General features: G+C 36.8%; 1 protein-coding gene across 3 annotated transcripts in view; it reads right to left on the minus strand.

Annotated features, from left to right (window-relative positions):
* Zswim5 (zinc finger SWIM-type containing 5) overlaps window positions 1-15,646 on the minus strand; it is a 179,384-nt gene that overhangs the window by 18,932 nt on the left and 144,806 nt on the right. For all 3 annotated transcript variants that reach the window (XM_078026154.1, XM_013363190.4, XM_078026155.1), the window contains 5 exons: window positions 12,385-12,531; window positions 11,730-11,867; window positions 9,400-9,660; window positions 9,048-9,183; window positions 7,920-8,077 (listed from right to left, as the gene is read on the minus strand). In XM_078026154.1, coding sequence (XP_077882280.1) covers window positions 7,920-8,077; window positions 9,048-9,183; window positions 9,400-9,660; window positions 11,730-11,867; window positions 12,385-12,531 — 840 coding nt within the window. The remainder of the gene's footprint in view (window positions 1-7,919; window positions 8,078-9,047; window positions 9,184-9,399; window positions 9,661-11,729; window positions 11,868-12,384; window positions 12,532-15,646) is intronic.

Below are 15,646 nucleotides of genomic sequence, written 5' to 3' on the forward strand. Positions count from 1 at the left end.
TACCACTGAGCTACATCTCCAGCACTTTTTATTCTTATATTTTGAGGCAAGGTCTTGCTAAGTTTCTGAGGCTGGCCTCACACTTGTTACCCTTCTGTCTCAGTCTCTCAAGTAGCTGGGATTGCAGGTGTGCACTACCATGTCTGGCTCCACAATTTTAGAACATTTCATTACCCTGTAAAGAAATCCTGCATCCCTTACATTTTACCTCTTATCCCATGTTGCTCCTAGCCCTAGGCACTGTACTAATCTACTCTGTTTCTACAGACTTGCTTCTTCAGAATATTTGATATACAAATGGTCCCCTATTTATGATGTTTTTACTTATGATGATTAGACTTAGGGTCTTCAATTTCATGATGACGTGAAAGCATAAGCATACAAGCATTCTACTTTTCACTTTCAGTACAATATTCAATAAATTACATAAGATATACAATACTTCATTATAAAACAGGCATTGTGCTAGGTGATTTTCTCCAACTACAGGCAAACACAAGTATTTTGAACACATTTAAGGTTAATTAGGTAGAGCTATGATGCTGATAAATGAAGTATATTAAATGTATTTTTTACTTAAAATATTTTCAACTTAAGGGCTGGGGTTGTGGCTCAGTGGTAGAGTGCTTGCCTAGCACATGCAAGGCCCTGGGTTCAATCCTCAGCACCTTCTAAAAAAAATAAGGAAAATAAAGGTATTGTGTCCAAATAGAACACACACACACACTTTTTTTTTTCTTTTCCAACTTAAGATGGGTTTATCCCCACTGTAAGTCAAGGTGCATCTCTAAATGAAATTATCCAGTGTCAATACATGATCCTTTGTGACTGGTTTATTTTTTGTTTTATTTATTTTTGGTGCTGGGATTGAACCCAGAGCCAGCACATGCTAAACATATGTTCTACTACTGAGCTACAGCCCTGACACTGGCTTAATTAATGTTTTAAAAATCTTTACTAAGAACATTTAACACAATGTCTACCTTTAAAAAATTTTTTTTCATTGTAGATGGACATAATACTTTTATTTTATTTATGTAGTGCTGAGGATCAAACCCCAGTGCCTCATGTGCTAGGCAAGCACTCTACCACTAAGCTATAATCCCAACCCAACACCTAGATTTTTAATGTCTTAAGAGTATAATACATTATTGTTGAGTCTAGATAAAATGTATAGCATATGTTTAGAGCTTATTCATCTTACTTAACTTAAACTTTATGCCCATTTTGACTTTTATGAATCTATTTTAGATACCTCATATAAGTGGAATCATACAGTGTCTGTCTTTTGGTGAATAGCTAATTTCATTTAGCCTAATGTCGCAAGATTTCCTTGGCCAAATGTTTTCTCTGATATGTGGATGCTGACTCCCAAGATTTCCTTGAGGACATATTCAAAAATTTCCTTATTTTTTTAATGTTTATTTTTTAGTTATAGTTGGACATAATACTTTTATTTATTTATTTTTATGTGGTGCTAAGGATTGAACCCAGGGCCTCGCATGTGCTAGGCAAGCACTCTACCACTGAGCCACAACCCCAGCTCAAGATTTCCTTATTTTTTAAGGTTGAATAATATTCCATTGTATATTAGCAATTGTACATTGGCAATTATTAGGAATACAAGTAACAATAAATGTTGGTGAGGATGTGGGCAAAAAGATACACTTGGACACTGCGAGTGGGTCTGCAAATTAGCGCAAACACTCTGGAGATTCCTCAGAAAACTCAGAATGGAACCACCATTTGACCCAGTTATCCCACTCCTTGGCATGTACTCAAAGGACTTAAAATCAGCATACTGTAGTGATGCAGCCACATCAATGTCCATAGCAGCTCAATTCACAATAGCTGAGCTATGGAACCAACCTAGGTGTCCTTCAACAAATGATTGGATAAGGAAAATGTGGTACATGTCATGTATACAATGGAATATTACTCGGCCATAAAGAAGAATAAAATATGGTATTTGCTGGTAAATGGATGGAACTGGACACTATGCAAAGTGAAATAAGCATAATCCAAAACCAAAGGTCAAATATTTTCTCTGATATGTGGATGGTGACTCACGATAGGCAGGGTCTGAGTGGAGGTTCACTGGATTGGACAAGGAGGGATGGGGAAAGGGAGGGAAGATGGGAATGGGAAAGATAGTAGAATAAATCCAACAAAACTTTCCTGTGTTTATGTATGAATACATGATCTGTGAAACTCCACGTCATGTACAACCACAAGAATGGTAAATTATACTCCGTGTATGTATGATATGTTAAAATAAATTCTACTATCATGTATAACTAAAAAGAACAAATAAAAAAATTTAAAAAATATTCTATTGTATTTATAAGTCACATTAAAAAAATCCATTCATACTGATGGACATTTAAATTGTTTCCTCATCTTAGCTTTTGTGAGTAGTGCTGCAGTGAACATATCAGTGCTGTTATCTCCTCAAGGTCATGATTTCAGTTCTTTCAGACAAATAACCAGAAGTGAGACTGCTGGATCCAACGGTAGCTATATGCTAATTTTTTAAAGGAATCTCCATACTGTTTTCCATAGTGGCTGTACCATTTTATATTTCCACCATAGTGTAATCAGGGTTCTAAATTTTCCACTCTTCATTACTATTTATTGTCTCTTGTATTTTTCAAAAAAGTCATCCTGAGAGGTGTGAGATATGTCACTATAGATTTTGATTTTGATTTCCCTGATGATCTATGATTTTAAGCATCTTTTCATCTACTTGTTGGCTATTTGTATTTCTTCTTTGGAGAAATGTATGTTCAAGTTCTTAGTTCATTTTAAAATCAGGTTATTAAGGTTTTTTGATACTGAATTTAAAGGTTCCTTATATCTTTTGAAATTTAATCTCTTATCAGATATATGGTTTATAAATATCTTCTCCCATTCTGTAGGTTGCCTTTTCATTCTGTTGCATGTTTCCTTTGCTGTGCAGAAGAGGAGTTTTTTTGCGAGGGACTGATGTAGTCTCACTTGTCTATTTTTGCTTTTATTGCCCTTTTATTTCTTTGTATTCAGATATGTTTTTTTTTTTTTTCATGGTACTGGGGATTGAACCCAGGGGTGCTTTACCACTGAGCTACATCTCCAGAACTCTTAAAATTTGAGACAGGGTTTCACTAAGTTTCCTAGGCTAGTTTTGAACGCTTAATCCTCCTGCCTTAGCCTCTTGACTTACTAGAATTTCATGTGATAATCTTGCTTTATTCCTGATCCTTAGAAAGAAAGCATTCATTCTTTCACTAATACTTATAAGGTTAGCTACAGATAAATCACAGATCTCTTTATCACACTGAGAAAGTTTTTCAATGTGCTAAGTGTTTTTATTTTCATTAGAAATGGACGATTGTATTTTATAAAATGATTTTTCTATATTATTGCAATAATCATGTGAATTTTCTTTTTAAATCTGTTAGTATGGTAAAATATTATGACTGATTTTTTAAATGGTTAATTCTGCATAATTTGTTTCTTTTGTGTTGTTGTTTGTTTTTAATATTTATTTTTTAGTTGTAGTTGAACATAACACCTTTATTTTATTTACTTATATGTGGTGCTGAGGATTGAACCCAGGGCCTCGAATGTGCTAGATGAGTGCTCTACCATTGGGCCACAACCGCAGCCTGTGATTGATTTTCTAATGTTAAATCAATTTTATATTCCTAGGATAAATCCTACTCAGCCATGATTTATTTTTCATTTTTATATATTCTCAAATTCAATATTGTACCACCACTATTTATTCCACAATGTAGACCAACCATCACCATTTTCCATTTTCAGAACTTTATCATTCCAAATAGAAACACTGCACCCATTTAATAACTCCTCATCCTCTTATTTTTTGTATTCTTCTGTTTTTTTCTCTATTCTTTATAATATATCCTTTCTGTCTCTATGAATTTATATTAACTGTAACTATTTGATTAAAATGATGTTTACCAAGTTTCTCTCCTCTATGTAAATTATACTTTTTCCTTTTATGACTGAAAAGTATTTTGTAGAGAGATATTTTAAGACTGTAAATATTCCTAATCCTCATCAAATGTTCATCTAGTAACTTAGAATCCATTGATGTCTCTTAATTGTGGCTATCCCAATAACTTCATATAGGTGGAATCATATAACATTTGTCCTTTTCTGTTTGGCTTATTTCACTGCATAATATTTATGAGGTTTGTCCATGTTGTTGAATGTATCAGAATTTCATTATTTAAAAAAAAGTATTTATTTTTTAGTTTTGGGTGGATACAATATCTTTATTTTATATTTATGTGGTGAAGAGGATTAAACCCAGTGCCTCATGCTTGCTAGGCAAGCACTCTACCCCTGAGCCACAACTCCAGCCCCAGAATTTCATTCCTTTTGATGTGTGAATAACACTTCACTGTATGTATACACCAAATTTTATTTACCCATTCATTTGTAGTAAGAGATGGGTTGTTTCCAACTTTTGGCTATTGTGAATAATGCTACTATGAACATTGGTGTGCATGTATCTGTTTGAGTCTGTTTCTAATCTTTGAGATATATGCCTCATTCTTTTTTATTTGAGTGAGCTTTGGTAGTTTGTGTCTTTTAAGGAATTAGTCCATTTCTTCTATGCTGGTGAATTTATCGGCACAAAGTTGTTTATGATATTCCCTTGTTTGTAATTTTAATTTCTTTGAAATCTGTGGAGATGTCATCTTTCTCATTCCTGATGGTGATTTTTTTTTTGTCTTTGCATCCTGTTTATTTGCAACCTCAATTGGTGGTGATATTTTAATATATTTTTTAAACCTTATCAGTCTATACAGAGATTACAACTATATTTTCACAAAGAACTAGTTTTACGCCTTACTGTTTTTTCTCCATTGTTGTTCTATTTCATTGATTTTTACTCTGATCTTTATTATTTCCTTTCTTCTGCTTATTTTAGGTTTCATTTCTTTTTCTTTTCTTTCTTTTTTCTTTTAGAATTTAACCTTTATTTTTCATTTGCTTTTTATGTGATGCTGAGGATCGAACCTCTTGCCTTACCAGTTCTAGGCTCTGTCACTGAGCTACAACTCCAGCCCTCATTTGTTTCCCTTTTTGCTGTTTGCTTTTCTTTTTTTGAAGTTCTAGGAATTGAATCTAAGGGCCTTTTACCACTGAGACAGATCCAAGATCACTGATTTGCAATGCTTCTTCTTTTCAAACATAGGCATTTAGCACTAAAAATTTCCTTCAAACGTGCATTCCACATGTTTTGGTATTTTGTGCTTTTTTTTTTTCCTTGTGTCTTTCCCTTTAGTTTATGAGTTGTATAAAAATGTGATTTATCCAAATAATTGGAGTATTTTTCAGACGTCTTTTTATTACTTATTTCTAATTCCACTGGGGTTGTCTGAAGATGGGTTTTGTTTTGTTTCGGTACTGGGGCTTGAACCCTTGGCAGGGGGGCTCTACTGCTGAGCTACATCCCAGCCTTTTTTATTTTTTAATTTTGAGACAAGGTTTTATTAAGTTGCTGAGGCTGGCCTTGAACTTGTCACTCTCATGCCTCAGACTCCCAAGTCTCTGAGATTATAGGCATGTGTTTGAAAAAAAATTTTTTTAAATACTGGGGATTAAACCCAGGGGAACTCTACCCTAGCCTTATTTTTGAAATTAAAAAACATTTTTTTTTTAGTTGTCAATGGACACAATACTTTTATTTTTATTTAGTGCTGAGTCTCAAACCCAATGCTTCACACATGCTAGGCAAGTGTCCCTACCATTGAGCTGCAACCCTAGACCTACCGTAGCTTTTGTGTTTTTTATTTTGAGACAAGGTTTCACCAAGTTGCCCAGGTTGGCTTCAAACTTGCAATCCTTCTGCCTCAGCCTCATTAGTTGCTGGTTTAAGGTGTCTGACACAGCACTTGTCTTATTTCATTTTTTTAAAAGGTATTTTCATTGGTGCAGAATTCTAGGCTGACTTTTTTTAAGTACTTTTTAAAAATTTTGAGGTACCAGGGATTGAACACAGGGGCACTCAACCACTAAGCCATATCCCTAGCCCTGTTTTGTATTTTATTTAGAGACATGGTCTCACTGAGTTGCTTAGTGCCTCACTGTTGCTAAGGCTGGCTTTGAACTTGAGATCCTCCTGCCTCAGTTTCCTGAGCCACTGGGATTACAGGCATGCATGACAGCACCAGACTTTTAAGTACTTTTAAAGAATTTTTTTTTCTCAACTGTCTTCTGGTTTACATTGTTTTTTAATAAGAAATTTGCTATTATATTTGTCTTTTGTCCTTTGTGTGTTTTTTAAAAAATTTAACTCTATTTGTTTTAAATAAGATTTTTTTAAACTATTGGTTTTAAACAATTTGAATATTGTGTGCTTTGGTATAGTTTTCTGCACGTTTCTTCTGCTTGAGGTTCCCTAAGTTCCTTGGTTCAGCAGTCATCCTCTTTATCCTGCTAGGAATCTAATAATCCATGTCAAGCTACCTGTTCCTCTCATGGTTGCTTATCATCAAATTTGATTTTTTTTCCTAATAAGACTAATGAAAAATGTTATCTCGGGTATAATTTTAATTTGCATATCTCAAGTGAGAACAAGCACTTTAATTTTTTAAAATATCATTTGTATCTTTTTTGTGTGTGAAATGTAAAATCATATCCTTTCTATTGGTTTCTTGATCATTTGTACATTGATTTATCCATATCTTTTCCCTTTTTTTGCAATAAGCATGAATTTTTTTGCCAATAAGAAAATAAAACATAAAGTTATTTTTAATTAAAAAAATGTTGGGCACATGCCTGAGTGTCAGCACTCGTGAGTGTTAGCACTCCGGAGGTAGAACAGAATGATTGCTTCAGCCTGGGAATTCAGGATCAGTTTGACACCCCCCCCCCCCCCCCCCCCCCCCCCCCGTCTCAAAAAACAATAGGGCTGGGGCTGTAGCTCAGTGGTAGAGTACTTGCCTAGCATGTGTGAGGCACTGGGTTTGATTCTCAGCACCACATAAAAACAAATGAATGCCAGGCACACCCCTGTAATTCCAGCAGCTCAGGAGACTGAGATAGAAGGATTGCAAGTTCAAAGCCAGCCTCAGCAACAGCGAGGTGCTAAGCAACTCAGTGAGACCATGTCTCTAAATAAAATATAAAATAGGCCTGGGTATGTGGCTCAGTGATCGAGTTTCCCTGAGTTCAATCCCCGGTACCTAAATAAGTAAATAAAATAAAGGCCCATCAACATCAAAAAAATATTAAAAAACAAACAAAACAAAACAAGAACAAAGCAATACTCCATCTCAAAAAGCAGCAGCAAAACAAAAACTAAGCAAAAATGCTTAAAAAACCCATATAGTTTCCTGATACAAAATACTCAAGAATCCATGGAAGCTGGTGTTTTATTATTGCTCTTCATCTAGATGCTAATTTTAATTTCTTTTTGCAGTGATGCATGCATAGGTAGTATATGAACTTAAGGGACTAAGTGTCACCCTGGAATCTCTACCTTTGACCAGGGGGTACTGGAAAAATTAAGAACTCTGATTTGTAAGGAGATCTGTAAGCTCTATCTTAGTCATCATTTCATTACATCCTCCAGTGGCTCTGGGAGGCTGATAGGTCATTGACAATGATCCCCATTTTATAGATTCTGAAACTGAGGGTTGGAAAGTAAACTGACTTTATTATATGAAAGTTTATATTAGAAGTTAACTAAATTTAATTCTATATACACAGGGTCCTACAATTAGAAATTAGGGCAAAATTTTGGACCCAGGTGCTCTTTCTAATTAGCAATGAAAGTAAGGATTCCTATCACTTTAAAGTTGACTGTCTCCTCAGGAGACTGCAGGCCAACCCTTTGATGGCCATGGCTAGGCAAGCACAGTGGGGAACACCAGTATCTAAGGTCTGTCTGTACTTACCTTTGGCAGCAGTCAGCATTGTGGAGGCTAGTTCACATTGCTGTGATTCCAGATGCCCAAGTGTGAACCATCGAGGATAACGGCTGGGTACCACAGATACCATATGGTGAGGGTGGGAAGTGTCGCCTGCAGAAGCTGAATTTTCTAGAACAGGTAACCTAAAAGAACCAGGAAGAGTCATCAGTTATCATCTAGACCTTGGCTATCTGAGCCACTTTAGAGAAGCTTATTCTTTTCTGGGGAGGAACTTAGGAGGGAAGTAAGAGCTTTGGAGATTTTTAAAATGTATGGGTCTATACTCTACATGAAGTGAGTGATTAAGCACTTGTAGAACCCAAGCTGAATAGTCCCCACTACACATGAACTTGAAAAGTCAGTCAAGAGCAATAGGGTTATTTTTATTTTTTAATTTTTTTGTTTTAGTTGTTGATGGATCTTTATTTTATTTATTTTATTTTAGAGAATTGAATCCAGTGCCTCACGCATGCTAGGCAAGCGCATTACTTCTGAACCACAACCCCAGCCCAAGGGTTATTTTTAAAAACATAAGTATATGCCAAGGACTTTCCTGTTTTAGCTGAGGAGTTCTCTCAGTCTTACAATCTAATTAATATTCTTGTGTATACTCTGCTACCTACAGAAGTTAACATGCCTAAACCAAAGATTCTATTCTAGTTTGGAAGCAAGATCCCCAAAGCTCACTAGTTTTCAAGTCTTGAAGAATACCTATTTATCTCTACTTCCTCTGGATTCCTCTGAGGACGTGTACTTGGGAACCATGACTCAAGTGAGTTATGGAAGGGCTCCAACACTTTCTCAGGCTGCCTCATTGACTCCAGAATACGAAGACTCAAGTCCTGGGTGTTCGTATCTAATAATATATCATGATGTCTCAGGGGCTTTTTCAGACCATCTACCATGAGTATAGCAAGGAAGTAAAGTGGGTCTTCAACATAGAATCCCAGATAGGAATCCTAGATCAGTTGAAAATATCAGAGCCATTTTAAGGCAGATTTGGTGGCAGATCAACAGAACAGACAAAGAAGAAAAGATAATAGGATAAGCAGAGAGAGAGCATTGAAGATTTCTGATTTGGTAGGGACAATGGACTGGAAATGGGCTACCCACCTCATGGCACGAAGGGCTAATTTATAGGACAGATCTGGATCATGAGGCAGCAAAGCTGAGAACAAATACTTGGCAAAGGTATGCATGGGGACACTCTCTCGGTGGATGACTTCTCCTAGACCACTGAAGGGGCCTCCTGCAGAAAAAAGATAAGCCAGACAGTTTAATTTATCTGTATTCTTCCATTCACCAGGCTAGACTTTAGGGCCCCAGGGTCTCATACATGTTTGCCAGCCATGGGAACCTTCATTGTATTTTAATGTCATAAATATTCCTGTATCTGTGCAGGTAGAGGAAGGGTGCCCAGGGTCACAAGCAAAGACAGTGTGACATTATCCCCTTCTCTACTTACCTTCTAGTAGTAAGATGCACTGTTTCCGCAGTGTTTGTACTAGCTCATCGTCCAGCTGCAGCTCCTGGAGTTGGCTTAGAAGTTGTTCCTCATTACGACATACTTTGTCCTGTGCATAGAGGCCTTCAGGCATTACCCTCTGTTGACCCATGCCCATCAGAGCAACTTCCAGGGCTAATGACAGGTAGGACTCACTGCTGTTTGCGCAGTCTGTAGCCACAGGTACATGCTGGTACACAGGGAGTCTGCTTTCACTCATATCTGAGGGTAACAGGGTACCAGGTTCTTTAGGATAGGCCTGGCAGATTCTTCTATCCCTCCAGACCCTCCCACTTTGGAATACTGCTTGGTCGATAGATATTTCAGAAGCTAAATCAGAACCCCAGAGCAGTAAGAAAAATTCACTGAAAAAAGGTTACACAGAGGCACAAAGGTTTCCACTTCCTTCATAACATAATGAACTGGCCAGGCCTGTTGAGAAGTATAAAACTGAATACTTATCTTTTGCTATTGTATACATTATAAAATATTATAATTGTCCATCTCTTTTACTACACTGTGAACACCTTAAAGGGATGAGACTAACTTGTTCCATGTATCTCCAGGGCCTAACACATGGAAGGAGTTAAATATACATCAGTGGTGAACAAATAAACCAAATACAACCTCAGGTTTTCAAGCTATAAATGTTTCTGTGCAGATAAAACTCATTAAAGATGATGATTCCATACCAGAATATCAGTGTGAAGATAATGGCAACCCTAGCACAATTTGGGCTAATCCTTTCATTTCTACATAGAAAAAAAAAATCTGTATCCAGTTAAACTCTTACTTTGGTAACACCTGCATATTCTATGTGATTATTATTTTATATGTTCCACCAATGGATTCACAATCTCAGGGAAAGTACAGGTTTAAAAGTAAAAGTCCTAGCTGGGCACAGTGGCGCATGCCTGAACTCCTAGCAGCTCAGGAGGCTGAGGCAGGAGGATCAGAGTTCAAAGCCAGCCTCAGCAAAAGCAAGGTGGTAAGCAACTCAGTGAGACCCTGTCTCTAAATTAAATACAAAATAGGGCTTGGGATGTCACTCAGTGGTTGAGTGCCTCTAAGTTCAATCCCTGGTACCCCTCCGCCAAAAAAAAAAAAAAAAAAAAAAAAGTCAAAGTCTTAGGTGTATTGGTATGTGCCTGTGGTTCCAGCTACTCTGGAGGCTGCTATGGGAGGATCACTTAATCCTGGGAATTTGAGGCCAGTCTGGGTGACACACAGTGAGATCTCTTTTCAAAAAAAAAAAAAAAAAAAGGCACACGCCTGAAATCCCAGTTATTTAGGAGGCTTATGCAGGAAGATTATAAGTTCAAGGCCAACCTCCACTACTTGGTAAGATCCTGTTTCAAAACAAAAAATAAAAAGGGCTGATGATGTAGATTAGTGGTACAGAATCCCCAGGTTCAAGTCCTAGTATTGAAACAAAAAAACAAAGCTAAAACCTTGATTTCCTTTTTCCTTCATCTGGTAAGTATTTACAGAAGACTATTAAATGGCAGGTTCTATACTGAGTGTTATGATTACAAAGACAATTAAGTCATAACTTATGCTTTCAAAAAGTAACTGATAAAATTGATAAAAGATAATAATTTTTAAACAAATTATAATGCAGTGTGCTAAATAAATACTCAAGTAGATATAGGTAAACAATATAGTAAAGCCATAAAGGAAAGAAGAATAAATTTTGTCTCTTTCTAGTCCAGGCCATTCTGTGATTCTGTTAGACTATTCTCCTCTATTTCTCATTTGTAAAACTGGCGCAAAAACACCATGAAGGTGAATGTTTAAAGGAAATCAGAGAGTATTATTCAATTGCAAGGGATATAAATTTTTTTTTTCTTATGACAGGGTCTCACTATGTTGCCCAGGCTGACTTAAATTTCTGGGCAAATAATCCTCCTGCCTCAACTTTCCAAGTTGCTGGGACTATAGGGATGTGCCACCATGCCTGGCTTGATACACCTTTTTGGTGGATGTTCTCTCCCATTTCTGGACTGCTCTGAAGTTATGGCCTCTGACTTCTGATATTCTTCTAGTCCTGGACTACATTCTTTAGCCATTTGTGGTAGGGAAATCAGAGGAGCAAGGAAGCTGGTAAGGTAAAATAGACAGGGTGGGAACGGAAAGTGGGAAAGAAAGGAAAGAAAGAAACCTCTCAGAAATGCTGAGTTTGGACAAGATTGAAAAAAAAAAAAAGGCTATAAGAGGAGAGGAACATAGTTTGGCAGGGAGGACAGGGCTTCAAAGGACAGTCCTGGCTTGTCTAAAGCTGACCCTTGTACCTGACACTTCCATATAGCCATCATCATTCAGGCGGCAGGCTTCAGTCAAAGTGAGAAACAGGCAGCCAATGGGATCCAGGGGGTGGCCCACCCAGCCCTCCAGGTTTGTGATGGTTGTGGTTCCTCTCTGCAACAGTTCTAAAAAACAAGCAGGTTCAAAGTTTTAGACAGTGATAGAGACACATTGCTCTTTTCAGCTGCTTAGCTCTCCTTATCAGTCTCATTCAGGTCTTAATCCTAGAAGTTATAGAAAAGCTTCCTTTATTATCTTGTCTTGGGTTGACAGGACTGGTCATAATCTCACCAGCCAGTTGTTAGGCTATGTGATGTAAATTTAGATTGCCTGCTGGTAGTTCATATGTGAATACAGCTTTACAGCTTTGAAAGGGTCCTCTCATGCCAGACCTTAGTTAGTGGTCCTTTCATCTGCACTCTGAGGAAGCAGGAAGGCATCATTGTTTCCATTTTACTGCTGAGAAAACCGAGATTCACAGAGAAAAAGTGAGGCATTTCACACAGCAGGCAGAATTCCTGGAATTCCTAGCTCCTGCCACACCATGATACTTAATGAAAAATAGGTTCTAGGTCTTATATCCCCTGAGGATCCTCATTAGCCTTAGGCCTAAAGAGGTAAGATGACTCCTAATCATCATACCTTTCTTCTGATGCTTGTAGATTTCCAGCTGCCGCTGCTGCTGCAACCTCAGAGTATTAATAATGGCCACCGTGAGTCTGAGGGCCTCTTTTGGATAACCATGAGAACGCAAGGCATCGACACGAGCACAAGCTGTAGGCACATGCTCTACCAGATAAAAAGAAAATATCTTGATTGAGTTAAAATTTCAAATCAGGATGCCAGGCATGGCGACACATGCCTGTAATCCCAGCAACTCAGAAGGCTCAGGCAGGAGGATCTTGTGTTCAAGGCCAGCCTCAGCAATTTAGAGAGGCCCTCAGCATTCAGCAAGACCCTATCTCAAAGTGAAAAATAAAAAGGACTAGAGATGTGGCTCAGTAGTAAAGCACCCCTGGTTTTCCAATCTGCCATACCATACCCCAAAAAAACACAAAAAATAGGAAAATTCATGCTTGATAAGGGGAGTTTGTGTTCAGCCCAGTTCTTCAAATTCAACCTGATATCTATTTAATACAACGAACTGTATTTTTTTTTTAATCTTTCAGGATAAAAAAGTTGAATAAGGGGCTGGGGTTGTAGCCCCAAAGGTAGAGAACCTGCCGAGCATGTGTGAGGCACTGGGCTTGATCCTCTGCACCACATAAAAAAATAAAATGCATTGTGTTGTGTCCATCTACACCAAAAAAATAAAATAAAATAAAATAAATTAAAAAGATACAGAATTTCTTTGTGAACATGTATTATAGGAACCCACTGGAGCTAAAAACTAACTGCCCAATGGGAAAAGCCTTATTCATTTGTCTATCCTATATTTCCTAAAGACCTACTAAACACCCGGCAGTATGCTAAAAGTACAAAGATGAATAAGAAATGACCACTGCCTTCAAAGAGTTCACAAATGATACATAAACAGTTAACAAAAAAGTGACATGATAGATATATACACAGAAAAAATAATATTTGAGCTGTGCTTTGAAGGACAAGCAAGATCATGAATAGGTAGATAAATAGGGAAGGCATTCTTTGCAAAGGTAACATATAAGAAAAGGCATATAAGTAAAAGTATAAAAAGTATTCTATGTAACAAAACATCTTTGGAGAATGGCATATATGGGTAGCTAGCATTAGGTTATATGGCTGGAAATAGCCTGGAAAAGTAGATCTGGACTGTAAAGAGGTTTGAACATCATTAGGAAGAGTTTAGATTCACCTTAGGGAAAATGGAAGATTATTAAAGGCTTATAAATGGCCAAGTGATTATAACAAGCTTTATGGTTTATCCATTTCTTTTAAGGCTATTATTATTTCTTTTAGAAATAATCACAGATTTAAAAATATAAAGAAAATATAAAATAAAAACCAAATAAATACTCTTTCCAGTTTTATTCATATTTAAGCTATTAATTTTTCACTAAAATGGGATATAATTATTGTTTTGTAAGTAGATTTTTTTGCTTAATAGCACAGTATAAATATATATATCATTCCAATGAATATCTGTACTTCCACAGAACTAATCTCATATTGGTGGATATTTAGATTGTTTCCAATTTTTCCATTTATGCAATATTTATGTCCATGCAATGAATCTCTTAGCTTTAAGCATATCTTTAATTATTGCTCAGGATAAATTCCAAGATCTGAAATTCCCTGATCAAATGGTATAAATGAGCTTGGCGTGGTGGCATCTGCCAGTAATACCAGCTACTCAGGAGGTTGAGACTGAAGGATCACAAGTTTGAGGCCAGCATGGACAACTTGAAGAGATGCTGTCTCAAAATAAATTTTAAAAAGGACTGGGTATATTGCTCAGTAGTAGAGCACTTGACTGGAAAGTGTCAGGCACTGGGTTCAATTCCTAGTACAAAAAAAAAAAAAGTATTTTAAAGACTGATAAGGTGTTACTAAAATATCCTTCAGAAAGGCTATAAGCATTTAAATTCCTACGTATCTCATACAACTTCTCACACCCAGAAACTAATTATCTTTATTTTTAAAATTCCTGGCCATTTGATAATTAAAAATGGTATCTCAGTGCTGTTTTTTGTTTGTTTTATTCTAGTAGTTGGGAATTGAACCCAGGAGCGCTTAACCACCGAGCCACATCCCTAGCCCCTTTTTATATTTTATTTAGAGACAGGTTCTTACTGAGTTATTTTGGCCTTGCTAAGATGCTGAGGCTGGTTTTGAACTTGTGATCCTCCTGTCTCAGCCTCCCAAGCTGCTGGGATTATAGGTGTGTGCCACTGTGCCTGGTCTCAGTATAGTTTTAATTTATATCTTTATTTATTAATGAGGTGTAGATTTTTCACATGCTTGTTAGGTTTATGTTTTAGAAGTACTAGAGAAAAGAGGAAAGAAGATCAGAGGTAATTTTAGGTGGTGATCCAGAGGGAGTTTGGCCAAGTTTTTTTGTTTTGTTTTGTTTTTTTACAGGGACATATCCAGATTCAGCTAGAGCTTTTATGGGCTGAGAGATGGAGTAGGGAACTGGGTAAAATAACGAAAATATATGTAATTATTTGAAGACTCAAAAATGAATATTTTTAAAAAAGTGTTTATTTTGGAGTGGGTATTCTATAATAAAGTAAATGATAGACTGAATATAAGAATACTCTCTGGGCTGGGGATGTGGCTCAAGTGGTAGCACGTTTGCCTAGAATGCATTAGGCACGGGGTTCGATTCTCAGCACCACATAAAAATAAAAATAAAGATATTGTGTCCAGGAGCTGGGGATGTGGCTCAAGTGGTAGCGCGCTCGCCTGGCATGCGTGAGGCCCGGGTTCGATCCTCAGCACCACATACAAAGAAAGATGTTGTGTCTGCCGAAAACTAAAAAAATAAATGTTAAAAAAAAAAATGATATTGTGTCCACCTAAAACTGAAAAATAAATATGAAAAAAAGAATACTCTCTCAGAGGAAGGTTTAAACTTAAGACGGAACAGTTTTATCCTGTTATGAGGGAAGGTAGGAAGTTGGAAAAGAAGAAAGGAAGACAGCTTGATGACAAATGAAGACTATGTCCTAGTTGCCAGAACAGGGTAATTTAAGTTTCAAACTTGGTGTTTATTTTTTGTTTTTGATTTTAGTTGTCAATAGACCTCTATTTTATTTATTTAGTTATTTCTATGTGGTACTGAGAATCAAACCCAGTGCCTTACATATGCTAGGTAAGCGGTGTACCACTGAACTACGACCCCAGTCCTTGTTTTTTTTTTTTTTTTTTTTAAACTAGGGATTGAACCCAGGAGTGGTTAACCACTGAGACACATCCCCTT

Source organism: Ictidomys tridecemlineatus, chromosome 11 (assembly GCF_052094955.1).
Source record: "Ictidomys tridecemlineatus isolate mIctTri1 chromosome 11, mIctTri1.hap1, whole genome shotgun sequence".
In the NCBI taxonomy this organism is placed as follows: domain Eukaryota; kingdom Metazoa; phylum Chordata; class Mammalia; order Rodentia; family Sciuridae; genus Ictidomys; species Ictidomys tridecemlineatus.